This window comes from Euprymna scolopes, chromosome 29 (genome assembly GCF_053919585.1).
Source record: "Euprymna scolopes isolate OS-2025 chromosome 29, ASM5391958v1, whole genome shotgun sequence".
Lineage (NCBI taxonomy): Eukaryota > Metazoa > Mollusca > Cephalopoda > Sepiida > Sepiolidae > Euprymna > Euprymna scolopes.
Window position 1 is genome coordinate 2929862 of NC_136510.1, and position 15170 is coordinate 2945031.

The 15170-nt window shown below is 32.8% G+C and overlaps 1 protein-coding gene across 1 annotated transcript in view; it reads left to right on the forward strand.

Moving 5' to 3' along the window:
• Positions 1-919: 919 nt before the first annotated feature.
• The window catches only part of LOC145252448 (UPAR/Ly6 domain-containing protein crok-like), a 30675-nt gene continuing 16424 nt past the window's right edge, over positions 920-15170 (forward strand). Inside the window, exons 1-2 of the mRNA XM_080111851.1 lie at positions 920-1145; positions 13965-14096. Coding sequence (XP_079967977.1) covers positions 1085-1145; positions 13965-14096 — 193 coding nt within the window. The 5' untranslated portion in view covers positions 920-1084. The remainder of the gene's footprint in view (positions 1146-13964; positions 14097-15170) is intronic.

The following is a 15170-nucleotide window of genomic DNA, read 5'->3' on the forward strand; positions in this document are numbered from 1 at the left end:
TAAAAACAAAACTACTTGATCAATTTACATGATTTTTGGAATATGACATTTTCGTTCCGTGATGAGTATGTACATCATAAAGATTTTTTAAATCTATTTTTTTTAATTACGTTGAATTTTGAACTTGCACCTTTAAAATCGGTTAAAATCAAGTTCCTTCTGTTTTTGTTTAAATTCTTCGTCAGCTGATCTGATCTAATATTTATAAATGCTCTGGAAAAGTCACTTCTGATTAATTTTTACTAGATGCAAACGAATTTGGCTGTTTTTTTTATTTACTTGTTAGTCACCGCTTATCAAGGCCCGAAGGCCACTCGAGGATAAAGATTAATGAATGTAAGGTGGTAGAGTAGTAGTCGTTGTGTAAATTGGGTAGAATTTGATTATTTATGGGAACGGCTCAACAAGAACTTGTTTACATTAAAGTCTGCTATGTTGTATTCAACCTGGAAGCAGACCAGCAGAACAGTGTCTTACAGACAGGCTGTTCTGGGAAAGAAGCTTTGTTCATGGAATCTTCGTTTAGATTTAGGCACAGAAAGAGAGTGGGGGAAATGTTTTTTTTTAGAATAACAATATTTTCATACTGATAAACAATTAATCAGAAGTGACTTTTCCGGGGCATTCGTATATATCATATATATATATATATATATATATATATATATATATATATATATATATATATATATATATATATATATGAGAGAGAGAGAGAGAGAGAGATCAGCTGAAGAAGAATGTAAACAAAGATGGACGAAACTTGATTTTAATAAAAAATTCAATATACATGAGAAAAACACACACACAACTACGTACACATGCGAAATGGTCGCACAATTATGAATCTAGAGATTCGGGAATTCTCATTATTTATGATGATAGCAGCATGGCAGCTTGCGATGATGTCAATTTGCTCAGCCAATCAAATTGCTGCGTGTTCGCGCAGCGGTGACGTCGCGGATTTGCCAGAGAAACCCAGAAACGCTTTCTTCTCCCGTCGCGACGATTTCTCCTTTCGGTGCCGTCTCTCTGCGAATGGAATAGAACACAAATTACGTGAGAAACTTGAAAACCTAAAACCATGAAATACTTTCACCTCATCGCTACGGCCTTCTTGGTGGCTGTCATCTGCATAGAAACCGGTAAGAAAATGTTTTTCATTCATTCCATTTGATTGAGAAATTTTCTTTTTTTTTTTCTTTTCTTTTTAACAAATTGTCCGCTTTTTTATTTCTGGGATTAAAAAAACAAAAAAAAAAAACACGCTTTTTTTTCTTCTTCTTCTTCTTCTTCTTTAAAATCACGTCCTTTTAGGGTTTTTTTTTTATTTTAAGAAAAAAAATGCAATGAAATGATACCTTACAAAATAATAATAAAAAAGAAAACTTAGGAAATAGATTTAGTCTTTCGAGATTGGATTACAAAAAAAAAAAAAAAAAAAAGGAAAAGAAGAGATGGAATAATTTTATGACTTGATTTTTTAAAATATATTTTTAAGCAAATATAATTCTTAGTTATTATTTTTTCATTATTGTTTGATGTTTGTGTAATAATAAATAATGACTATAAATTATATATCCTTAAAAATTTTATAATTACATTATATACATGTGTTTGTGCGTGTAATTATATATATATATACCTTTTAAAACTAAAGTTCATTATTTAGTGTTACGAATTGATTTTATTATAATCTCTTCTTTCTTTCTCTTCTTCGAGATAATGGCATTGCCTTTGATTTCATCGACACAAACGATTCATACTTGTTGCTCCAGAAACCAAAATCTTTTTTTTTTTTTTTTTACTAATTTTTTAAGATGCATTTTTAGTGGAATCAAATATTTATTTTATTTTGCAATTTGAATTAAGACACAATAAAAGCATTTATTTCTGTATATAATTGACATTCTTCGCACTAGGTTCAAGAAAAAAAAAGGGGGGAAAAGTGCCCCCCTTCCTCTTTCGCTCTCTCTTTCTCTAACCCGCACGTGCGTGCGCGCGCACTTTCTTTTTTCTCTTGTTACTCTCTGGTGGAGGATCAGTCCTTCACGACTGAGACAATTTTTTATTTTTGTACCTTTTTTCCACGTTTAAAAACGACCCTGGTGTCTAACTCTGTCCCGTGGGGAGGCATAGTAAATAGGTACTCTCTGTATTCCTTAAAAATATTTTTGTGAGATTTTTGTTTTTATAAATCGTAAATCAATATTGATTTACAATAGAATTTTTTGTTGCGTTTAATCGATTTCGGAGATCATAATTTTCTAATTAATGTTACAGCTCAATTGTATGATAGGGACTGTTGAAATATCTCACTTCTTTGGCTTGTTTTTCTTTTAAATTTTTATTTTTTATAAACGTTTTCGATGAAATCAAATGTTGATCTTAGATGGTATTTTATTCGTAAAATAAAATCCCAATTTACTTTCTAAAATCTTTAAAATGTAGCCTTAATTCACTATTTTAATCGCTGACGATCATTTCTTTCTGTTTTTTGTTGTTTTGTTTTTTTTTTTTTGTTTGTTTTTTTTACGGGAAATTGAAAACAAAAAAAAAAAAAACTAATTTTAGAGTAAACACTTCAAATTCCTTTTCTGCACACACAAAAAAAAATAAACTTTAACATTCTTTGAACGTTAATGTACTTTAACGAATTTCACAGAAAAAACGAAGGTTCACAAATCGATAATTTTTATAATAATCGACAATCCCAATAAAACGAATGGCCGCCAGCGATTAAAACATTGAATTCAAGTTATATTTTGAAGGCTTTAAAAAGTAAATTAAAATTTTATTTTAAAAATAAAAATATAATTTAACACTAACAAAATTCATTTTATCCAAAATGTGTACAAAAAAAAAGTTGTGATTTTTTCAAGTGTTAATTAGACCATACTTTTACAAAATAAAATGTATCCCCCTCTTTCTCTTACGCTCTTTTTCTCTTTCTTCCTCCCTGTCGTTATCTCGTCCTTACCCCCCCCCCCCTCAAATCGCATCTAATATTATCTCACAAAAGAAACGGAAAAATCTTATCGATAGGACAGAGGTGCTAATGGCTCTTGCCGCACAAAAGAACCATTAAACTTTACTTTTTTCTTCTCTTTAAACTTTAATTCAAGCCGAAAAAAATTGCCTTCTAATCGGCAGTTTAAAGGCTTCACAATCACTTTCGAATTTCAAATAGTCACGATATATAACTTGGTCATTTTAATCTATTAATAGTTTTTTGGCGCTTCTACACTATTGGGACAAAATTTAGGAAATCGTAAAACTGAATTTCACATGTATTCCTCGTATTTTTAAGATGATTACAAAATTACGAAAATCAATAAGATAGAAAATTATTTATTAAAGAAAATAAAAATAGAAATTGATGAAAACGATCGTAAGACACAGGAAAGTTCAAGAGGGAGGTAATTTTCCGTTTTGATTTAAACAAGATGACGGCAATTTTCCCTTGTTATCACGATTAAAGTTGTTTTGTTCAATAATTCAGTAGTATTCAGGTAATTTCGGCTGCGTAATTTGGAAGCTACCAATTGTAACTTATTAGGTTTGACAAAAAAAAAAAAAAAAAAAAAAAAATTAAAACCATTGTTTTTTATCTGAACTCCATTTATCGACTACAAATTAACGTCCCAATACTGTAAAAGCGCCTCTTTTTTAATGCCGTGCGAAAGTAAGCAAACTTTTAAATTCATTGAATACATTTATTTTCCCCGAACAATCCTAAAAACTTTCTCTTTCTTAACTCTGTTTATTTTGATTTTCGAAAATGCGCCCCTATCGTATTAAAGAACCGAGTAACGTTTTGTGCGATCATTTTAGATGTTCTCCTTGGGGAAATCAGGATTGCTTGACTTTGTTCTTTTTCATAACCTTGTGTGCGCGAAATGTGTTGGGGGGAACAGGGATAAAAGAAATCTTTTTATTCGGATCGATAAATATTGGTCAATCCATCGGGATTTCCCCATAATTGATTCGATTTAGAATCTGCAAATTACATTAAAAAGAAAATGATTGAATTTCTTTTTCTTTTTTTTTTTTCTGTTTCTTTGTTTTTATTTTTTTATCCTTTTAAAATACGCCACAACAGCAAGAACAAGAAACTTGATCCCCTGATGACGCGAATAGAAATGCGTGTGCGTCAGTGTGTGTGTGTGTGTGTGTGTGTGTGTGTGTATGTGTGTGTATGTGTGAGGGGGGGTAGAGAACGAGAGAGGGGGGGCGTTCGACGCAAACTTTTTCAAGGGTCGTAATTCACATTTTCGTTGTCTTTTTTGACAAATAATAGTTGTTAATCCTTAAAGAAATAAAAGTGCAATAATTATTTTTTTTATCTCGAAATCAAAAAATTTAAAAAGCAGTAATTATCATACAATAGTGTCAAATGGATAAAAAAAAAAATGACTAATTTCCTATGGTTGCTTTATTTAAAATAGCAGAGATACTTGTCGTTGTCCTCCTTGAGTAGGGTTGGTTGTTTTTGTTTTACGGCATATCAACCCTTTTCAGGTTATTTAATGCCGAATCCAAAGATTTTGAAGAAAAATTTTTTAATAGAATATATTTGTTGTTTTCAAGTCGGTTTCTATTTAACCCATAGTTGGGACCCTAACAGGTACTACCACTCCGGGTCAGAGTGGACCTGGGAGCAATGCCAATTAAAGGGTGGCTCCACACTCCCCAAAGCCCGCAAGCTGGGGCCTCACCACTGGATTTAGTTTAAGGTCATATCCAGGACCCCTGGAGTATGGGATTGATTTTTTTTTTTTAATTTTAAAAGTGTACGAACAGCTTTCTTTTAAAACTTTCTCATCCTCCGACTATTCGATATCTGCCCATTTGCTTGTCTCTGCTATCACGTACACACACGCACAAACATATCTATCTATCTATCTATTATATAAAATAAACTTTGTGTGTATCTGGATTCGTTACCTATGGACACAAAAACAATTTTTATGAAATTTCACACGAATGTACTTTATGTGCCTGACAGTGTTCTTAGATAGGGTTTGTATGGGAATGTCTTCGATAAGTATCGATAATCAATAATGGAAATAATCCGATGAAAAAAGAAGCAAGTGATTTTGACCAAAGTTAACACCTTACACAACCTAACACCGCAAGTGGATTTTATATATATATAAAAAAAAAAGCAGACTCCTTCAGTCTTGGACAGACTATGGATACCCATGAAGGGTTGCTTGCGTGTGAGATTTTTGTGGCAGGAGGTGCGCAATCTACAACCACACTTCTCCTGAGACGACATTGTTAAATCCTAGTGACAAGTGAAGTACAGGACGACTGGAAACAAATGCCGAGATAAGCGGAGAGCTCATACAGGGTCTAAAATTCCTAAATGGTCACCCATCTGGTACTAACCAGGCTCAACGTTGCTTAACTTCGGTGATCTGACGAGAACCGGTGTGTCAATGCGATTATGCTGTATTATATGTATATTATATATATATATATATATATATATATAGTATGAAAGGTCGACTAATAATGGTCGGCTATCGGAAGAATTTCCTATTGACAATGGAGTGAAGCAGGGTGATATACCTGCTCCAACATTGTTTTCGCTCTATCTGATTGCTGTGCTTTTGTATGGTTTCTGCAATTTTGATATGGATATTTATATCAGATTCCGAACAACTGGAAAAGTGTTCAACCTCAGAAGATTCCGAGACACTTGTTAATGATGGACTTGTTAGGGAGCTGTTATATACTGATGATGCCGGCTTGGTGACACACTCCCCAGTTGATATGCAGTTATGATGGATCTCTTCACGAATGTTTGTACCTACTTCGGACTGACAGTTAGCATTAAGAAGACTAAGGTCATGCATGCTCCTGCTCCTGATAATCTGTATGTGGAACCTGATATCTTCGTCTATGGAAAGCGCCTTGAAATGATAAAAAATTTTGTCTACTTTGGTAGTACTTTATCAAATGATGGCACTCTTGATGCGGAAATAAGACAGAGAATCAGCTAAGCATCAGATGCATTTGGAAGGTTACAAGACAGAGTCTGGTTTGATGGTGATCTAACTCTGACAACTAAAATGTCATTTTATCAAACATGTGTATTGCCATCCCTATTTTATGCTTCTGAAACATGAACCTTGTACCGGTCCCAGGTAGAACAGTTTGAGAGGTTTCATCAACATTGCCTTAGACACATTCTTGGTTTAAAGTGGGACAGTTTCATCTCTGATACATGTATATTGAATAAGGCAAAAACCACTAGCATTGCTACCACTGTTATAAAGAACTAGATGTGTTGGCCGGGTTGTCTTGTCTGGCTTGATGCTATCGACTCCCAAAACATGGTGAGCTTCTTGGCAAAAGAGACCAACCCAACAAACGTTTTCATGATAGCATCAAGGACAGTTTGGTGAGCGTTCATATTCCTGTTGACAGTTGGGAGTATGAACACAAGCAGTGGCGGCCACTGATATACAGGGGTGCAGAACAATTTGAAGCAGCCAAGATAAAACGAGCGAAGCTCAAGAGAGCATATAGGAAACTCCAAACTTTGCCGTCCAATCATGGAGATGTTTGGATCAGTGAAGTGTGTGATCAGGCTCTGTTGTCCGAGGCAGGTCTTCTTAATCACATGAAAGCACGTGCCACAGGACTTATGAAGAAGAACCTGAAGTCCTACCTAACTAATATTCCTGGTGAACCAAGTGCAAAAGAGATTCAGACAATTGCACTTAAGGGAACAGCGAGGATACTAGAAAGAGCTCTCGGTTGGTTTCAATAAAAAAGCGGGGCAATGTTGGCAGCGGGTTTGGCTGCCCCATACCCAGCATTACAATCTTCAAAGGAAGAAAAATAAAAAAATACAAGCCCCGTTGCTGTTAGTTTCATCCAAACCAATTAACGTCATCAGTGTCATGTCTGTTTGAGGGTGTGCAAGTCGCTGGCAGGACTGAACAGTCATCTTCGGGCACATGGACTTTAAGTGACTGAGGGAGTGGCACTCTTCTGTCAAGACAGTGCAATCATATATATATATATGAAGTGAAAATTAGGAATTAAATTCAGTAAACTTTTAAAAATTTATGTAATTTATTATTCGACAAGCAATACAAAAATTTTAAGCTTTTCCTTGATCCATGGATTTTCAATAAATGACTTAAATAAGCAGGGATGTTTTTTAAGCAAAGTAATGTTAATAGGAAATTATAAATTTTGCTGTTTAGCACATATACTGATGAAAAACTAATATATATATATATATATATATATATATATATATATTTGGTAAAACTGGTAATTAGTAAAAACCTGATGAGAGTGCTCAATACTATTGCAGAGCAAATATGTGCTTTATTTTTTATTACCGTAACATGGTCAACATGGTCCAACATCCGAAACATATGTAACCAAACAGATAAAATGGTAATAAAAAATAATATATATATATATATATATATATATATATATAATAAAAATTACAATAAGTTTACCAAGGTAATCAAAATGGTAAACTTAAAATATATTATAAATATTAAAGAGTTAATATTTACAAGTAAAATTCCATTTGTGCTTTTTCCAAGGAACTCTGCCTTTTGGATTATTTTGGACCATTTGGAATTTACCTATCGGATTGAAATTTTAAATTCTACCGTTTTGGATTTTACTATTTTTGGATTTTTACCCTTCACCGGACTGTCCATTCATGTGAAATCTTTTTATTTTTATTTTTATTTTGCCTCCTGTTCCCCTTAACTCACCCTTTTTTTTAACCAAGTAAGATCTGTGACTTACTTGTAGTTTCATTAAATACTTTTATATGCAAAATCCGATCCTGCATTTTGCTAATTCCTGCCCTCTGATGAGAAGGAGAGTATTTCTTCGAAACTCCGCGGATTAAGGACTATCCACTTATCTTGTGTTTCCTTTTTTAAAATTAAATATGTTTTTAACTCTTTTTCAAGATGTCTTTTAACATGTTTTATTAATCATTTGTTCATATATATATATATATATATATATATATATATATATATATATATGCCAAAAAAAAAAAAAAAAAATATATATATATATATATATATATATTGAAAAACTAAAATTATATATGATTCACACTGAAGAAGACTGAAGAATCGGTGGGAAATTATGTGCTTTTGAAAGAAACGTTTTCGTTTTTTTTTTCGAAAGAATTTTTGTATTCCTACACAACAAATATGCAAATAAATACAGAAAAAATATAGACATTTATATATTTTTCGTATTGATTTTTTATCCATATATATATATATATATATATATATATATATATATATATATATAGCAAAACTGGTAAATAGTGAAAACTTGAAGAAGGTGCTCAATACTATTGCAGAGCAAATATATATTTTATTATTATTTTATTACCGTGTTATCTGTTTAGTTACACATGTTTCCGCTACCGAATCGTATCGTATCATCCAGTAACTTCGTCAGACTTGGACAGAAGTTGTTATTATGATTTGAAAAGACGGTATTAGAAGAAGACGATTAAAAAGGGGGGGGGTCTGAATTTAGATCCGACAACATTTAATTTTTAAGATTTAACAACTAAAGAAGAGAAAGAAAAAAAGAAAAAAAGGGGCGAGGTTGAATTAAAGAAAACTTTAACCAGACACGACACGGATTTCCAGAATATGTAGGGAAAGAGATAGAGAGAGATAGATGGGGAGAGGGGAGGGGGTAAGTGAAGAGAGGAAGAGGGTAGTTAATAGTTTAATAAGGGAAAGGGAGATACGTATGAAACAGGTAGTTATCACGATTTAGTCGTCCGATTGTCTTGATGTCATATGAGGTTTGACACGCGTTAAGGATCCACTTCTGTTCAAGTCTGACGAAGTTACTGGATCGTTGATACGATTTGGTAGCGGAAACATGTGTAACTAAGCAGATAAAACGGTAATAAAATAATAAATAAGTCTATATATATATATATATATATATAGACTTATGTGTAATATACTGAGTTCGTGTAATTCAGTAAATTTTCAGTCTGAAGAAATGCTGGTTTTTGAAAATTTTCAAACGATATAATGCTTGAAATTATCGAACTGGACATTGAAACAATTGTAACATAAAATGAAATACACTTTTCGTTGCCATCAACACTTTGTCTTGAAGTCTTGATTTTGCACATACAGTATATATATATATATATATATATATATATATATATATATATATATATATATATATATATAATTAGAGACATCTTCAGTCGATTTTACTTTTACGAAAGCCAAATTCTCAATAAAAATTGGAGAAAAGTTCACAAAAGTTTTTGTTTGGTAAGCAATCACGTGATATACGGCTTTTAAATTTGTGGAAATAATTTGCTTTACTTTGGTATTGAGCACTCTTGTATAAATCTCGTTAAACACATTGGATGTTTTCACATTTGAACAATATTAACATGGAATTATATATATATATATATATATATATATATATATATATATATATATATATATATATATATATATACTGTGTGTGCAAAATCAAGACTTCAAGACAAAGTGTTGATGGCAACGAAAAGTGTATTTCATTTTATGTTACAATTGTTTCAATGTCCAGTTCGATAATTTCAAGCATTATATCGTTTGAAAATTTTCAATAACCAGCATTTCTTCAGACTGAAAATTTACTGAATTACATGAACTCAGTATATTACACATAAGTCTATATATATATATATATATATATATATATATATATATATATATATATATATATATATATATATAGTGTTATAATGGAATAATTCCAGGAGGAAATCCGGGTATGAGAGCTCAATGTGGTAAACAGAGCAATAACATAAAAATATAACACGGAAATTACATAATTGTCGATGCAATAATTTATTTCAACCTTATGGTATTTTCAAGCATCTAAACTAGTATCAAAAATGTAATTGTCTAGTTTAGATGCTTGAAAATACCATAAGGTTGAAATAAATTATTGCATCGACAATTATGTAATTTCCGTGTTATATTTATATATATATATATATATATATATATATATATATATATATATATATATATATATATATATATATAGTGAATATATGACAAAAGACGATATTCCAAAGTTCATGATGTTGACCATGTTATAATTTATTCCTTTCATTCAGTTGACTTATACAATTCTTGACAGTATCTGTTTTGTAGCACAAAATCAATCACTTAATTATTATATCAATTAGTGAATCTATTTTGCCCTTAACTCATCAGAAGAAATAGCAACAATCAATCCGTCAAAAGGAAATAAAATGCGTTTTGACATGATCATGTCAAAACGCACTTTATTGCTTTCTATTATATATATAAATATATATATATATATATATATATATATAGTCTTGGAAATTATCCAACTTTTGTGAGTGTGTGTGAAAGAAAGAGAGAGAGAATTACGATGTTCCATATTTTATGTTTTGTGATTGTTTCAGTACAAATAAACTAAACGCATCGTTCCATCAAGTGCAAGCTATATTTACCACGTGTAGACTCACATCTCAAACATGTATGCGTACTTTATCAGGTGAAAAGACAACAGCCGACCTGGCAGAAATAGGTGACAGCTACTTTTCGAATTACACGAACGCCAAACATTCAAACTGTAGGCAACATAGATTGAAATAAATACATAGAAGATACTGCCAAGTCGGCTACAACGAAGATGGGCTCCCTCTACCGGAATAGAAAACTTCTCACACCTGCCAGTATCCTATATCTTTATAAAGCAACCACACCTGCTTGGATCAAGTATTTTTTCGTCACATCTGGGCTGCTGCATCAGCTTTTCCTCTTGGACAGGGTGCAAAAGAAAGAGTTTATAACCTAATAAGTCCCGCACTGGCTGCCAAGTTCCAGCCTCCATCGCATCACCGCAATGTTACATCTCTGTGCTTGTTTAAGAGTACTTTCATGGATGTGTTCGAATGAACTTACTGCACTTGTCTCTCTTCAACCTAAATGTCCCCAATCAACTCGGCAAGCAACAAAATCCCATCCCTTCACTGTAGTAAAACTTTCTTCTACTCTAATAATTTTTTTTCTTAAACATCTTGCCTTTGGAATTTCGTCTCTGCTCCCTGTTTACCTGACTGTGCACACGTGCGGAAATTTAAATGTAATGTGAACAAACATCTTGCTACACAACTTCCCACTTAGGATGCCTCCTATAAATCTGACCCTTAATTCACAGTTGCCCGTTATGTCTCAGTGTCAATGTTTCTTCTTTGGTGAAAGTAGAAGTAAAAAAAAAAAAAAAACAATGAGAAAAAAAAAAGTGATACATAAATAAAAAATGCTAAAACGAAATAAAAGCAACAATAATAAACACGCAAGAAAAGTTGAACGAAATAACGAATGTACGGCAACCTGGATTCATATTTCAGAGTTTAGCAACAAAATCTTCGATAATGTCACTAAATAGGGTTTGCGGATGATATGAGAAAAATAAGTCATCAAAAATGTTTCTTATCTTAAATATTATGAGTAATTTCGAGTAAAAAGTTCATTTATTTTATCCATCGAAACTCGAGAAATACACGATTAAAATCTGTAAATCTTGAATGAGTAAAATTCAAGATGGCTGCCATCTGCAATTTTATAGTGCAAATGGCAGCCTTTATCCTACGATCAAAAATCAAGATCGAGTGAAACGGGATGAACTGAGGTAAATCTGAAAAGTCAGAAAATGACAATGAAACAATTGTTATTAATATTTCTATGAGTAAAATGAAATTACAAGGAAAATAATTTTAAAAAATTTAATTTTTATTTATGTAGAATAAATGCATGAAAAAATATGAAAAATAATTTAAACAACTTTTACAAAACACTCATTTTTAACATAAGATTTTTTTAATTTAAAAATAAAAGTCGTTTAGGTACTGATGTTATCGTGATAGCGTTAATTATTTTTTATGTTTTTTCCTTAGATTCATTTTACATAAGTTAAAATGGCTTGCTGGCACATGTTCCCCTGATCTTGGGTTGTGTTATTTTAAAAAGGTTTTTGCTGAGTATCGTTCATTCATTTTGTATGAATCAGATGATTCTATTGTTGGCATTGGTTTCCGTGATATCTTTCTAATTAGAATTTTTTCTAGAAATACATCGGGGTTTTATGGGAGAAACCACATAAAGATTGCCAACATCCCTAAGTGAAAGTGTTTTTGTGGAATAAACTGGATTTGAACATGGCACATCCAAGTTGTCAGTCTGTGTCGCTAACTACTTAACTATCATCACTTCCATGCTGTTGTTGATGGAATGAAGATGTGAATAAAATGATTTTGTAAAGGAGGAGTTTGTTCACCTAACCACAAAATTAATGGTAATGAAATGAGTCAATATTTTTTAAGTTTCTTTATCATCAGATTTACAGTGGTTTCCATGGATTCTTATTGTAGCAAATGAGATGCCAATCATTGGTGCAGATACATCATCACATCCCAATGTGACTGCGAATCTCAAAGAGCAGCATTTCTTGAATAAACAAACTCAAATATCTGTGCATAGTAAAAACATCTGGTATTTGCACAACGATGCTAACAGCCATGTGTATTCCTCAAACCTTTTGAAAGAATTTCCAAATTTAATTAAACCTTTTCCTTCATACGAGGAAATTCAGCATCAATCGTATTATTTCGCTTCTTCAGATTATTGTTTTCATCTTGACTATTATTTTCACAACATTTTGGTCGATGTAGCCTCCAACCTTCTTCAGAAAGATGTGGCTGGTTAATTTTAATGCATCTAGAACCAAGCTTCTATCATTAATGCTCTGATACCCGTCTGGCATCAATTGAAATGAATGGCTCTCGTCTTGGGGAGGCTCTATGTTTTGACAAGCTTCTGGGTCTGACCTTTACTCCTGATCTGAAATGGAATGCGTACATCAAATCTGTTGCCAAGGCTGCTGGAAAAATGGTAGGATCATTCTACCGCTCCAGTAGATATCTCACTATTGATGCAATTCTCTACCTGTATAAGAGCCAAGTATGTCCAAAGATGGAGTACTGTTGCCACACCTGGGCAGGGGTTGCTAGAAGCAGCCTCCATTTGCATCATCTATTGTCAAAGCAAGACATGTTCAGTTTACAAACCATTGTTTTAGAGCAGTAAATGAAATTATTTCTTCCCTATTTGTGTGGAACCCTATTACCAACTCCAGGAGTAAAATGGTCACATACCCAGATGTCATTGCAAGGTGGGACTTGGAAGCAGTCATGCAGGACTGGAATATCTGGCATGAGCATGTGAACTCCATCATCTTGACTACAGTCGAAAAATGATGCTAATGAACTGTAAGTGGAATATTGCATATGAGTGTATGTAGAGAAAAAGTTTATGTGCTGAATAGTGTGTGTGTGTGTGTGTGTGTGTGTGTGTGTGTGTGTGTGTGTGTGTGTGTGTGGTGATAGCAGTCATTAGCCCAAGTAAGGAGAAAGAGACAGTCTAGCTGATGTTATCTGTAGCAGATCGAGAGAGAGAAAAAAGCAAGAGCAAGCCTCTGCATCTCTTTTTATAAGGCAGATCAACATGCCCTCTCGCATCACAACAAGGAGAGATAAATCGAGTTTGACACCACCTAATGTTATGCATGTGTAATTGGGGGTTAAGAAGAGAATTAATGCTACTTAATTCTTTTAGCACCGTTGACTGTTTCAGGATTAGCCAATCATAAATCAGATATTCAGTTTGAGTTTTGCTGTGAAAAAGTTGTCAGTTTTGTTAATTAACTATAAATGAGTACATCATTAGGTTGTTCTAGTCAACCAGGAACAAATATTGTAAAAATAAAGGAAACTATCTTTAAGAAAAAAAAAAAATAGTGTCATTTCCCCCCCCCCATACCCCCCCATACCCCCCCCCCTGAATCTTTTTGATATTGTTATCTTTTTTCTTTCTCAGGTTATGGAATAAAATGTTACGTCTGCAATTCTCACCAGCAGCAGAATTGTCAAGATACTTTCGATAACACCACGCACAAGCTCCGAGACTGCGGAGAGGGCTACGACAGGTGCCGAAAGATTGTACAAGAACGTAAGTGGCAATTTCAACACTGATTTTTCGTCTCCATTTTGTTTTATGATTTTATTTCTAAGATGGCAAATTCAATTCGGATTCAACATTTTAATGTCCGTAAGTGTTGTGAAATTATTTTCTTTGTAACATTCGTTTATCTTTGAAGAAAAAAAATATGATGTCAGTCATATGTTGTTGTTTTTTTTAACTACGACTCCCCACTTTAAAGGTGAGGCGTCAATTGAAGGAAATCCAATTCTTAATTCTGGCATCTGTTTTAAAACTCTGACATTAAAAGATTGTTGAATCTGACATAACCTTGAAATAAGAAATTGACTGAAATATAAAGTCGTCGTCGTTGTCGTCATCATCATCATCATTTAATGTCCATTTCTATGCTAGAATTGGTTGGATATTTTTGCTTCATGGCTCCTTTCACTTTTCAGTTGTGTGCAATCTTGTCATAATCTCAGCTTCCTAAGATCATCCTTAACTGATTCCATCCTTTACATGGTCTAACCCTAATCCTAACCCTTAAATCCATCAACCTCAATAAACTTACATCTGCTGGCTGCATTTATCTTATCCATTTTTTTCAACATGTCCACACTGCATCAATCTATTCTGACACAAAACATCAACTGTTGTGAATGCGTAATCGATTCCTCAACTCTTCTGATGACTACAACAGACATCCACCTCACCATCTGCATATTTGTTTTAGAAATTCTATTAATGTCCTCCTCTTTAAAAGGTCAAGTCCCACTACCATACATCATGACACTCCTAACAAAGGTGGTCACTAGAAAAGTGGGAAATTTGTTAAATAGCAATTTTTATTTTTATAAAAGTTGCAAATTCGTTATTAGGGATATGTTCCTTTTTTGGTGAATGATACCTGCTTCATGACCTTCTCGTTTCAAAGTTACGAGATCATCATCAAACTGATGCTTTAAAAAGCATCGCAAAAAATTGGTAACATAGCTTAACATTTCGTCAGTCCTTATGTAGAATAATCACTTTTGAAAAGAATATTCACTTTTGAAAAGAATAATCACTTTTGAAAAGAATAATCACTTTTGAAAAGAATAA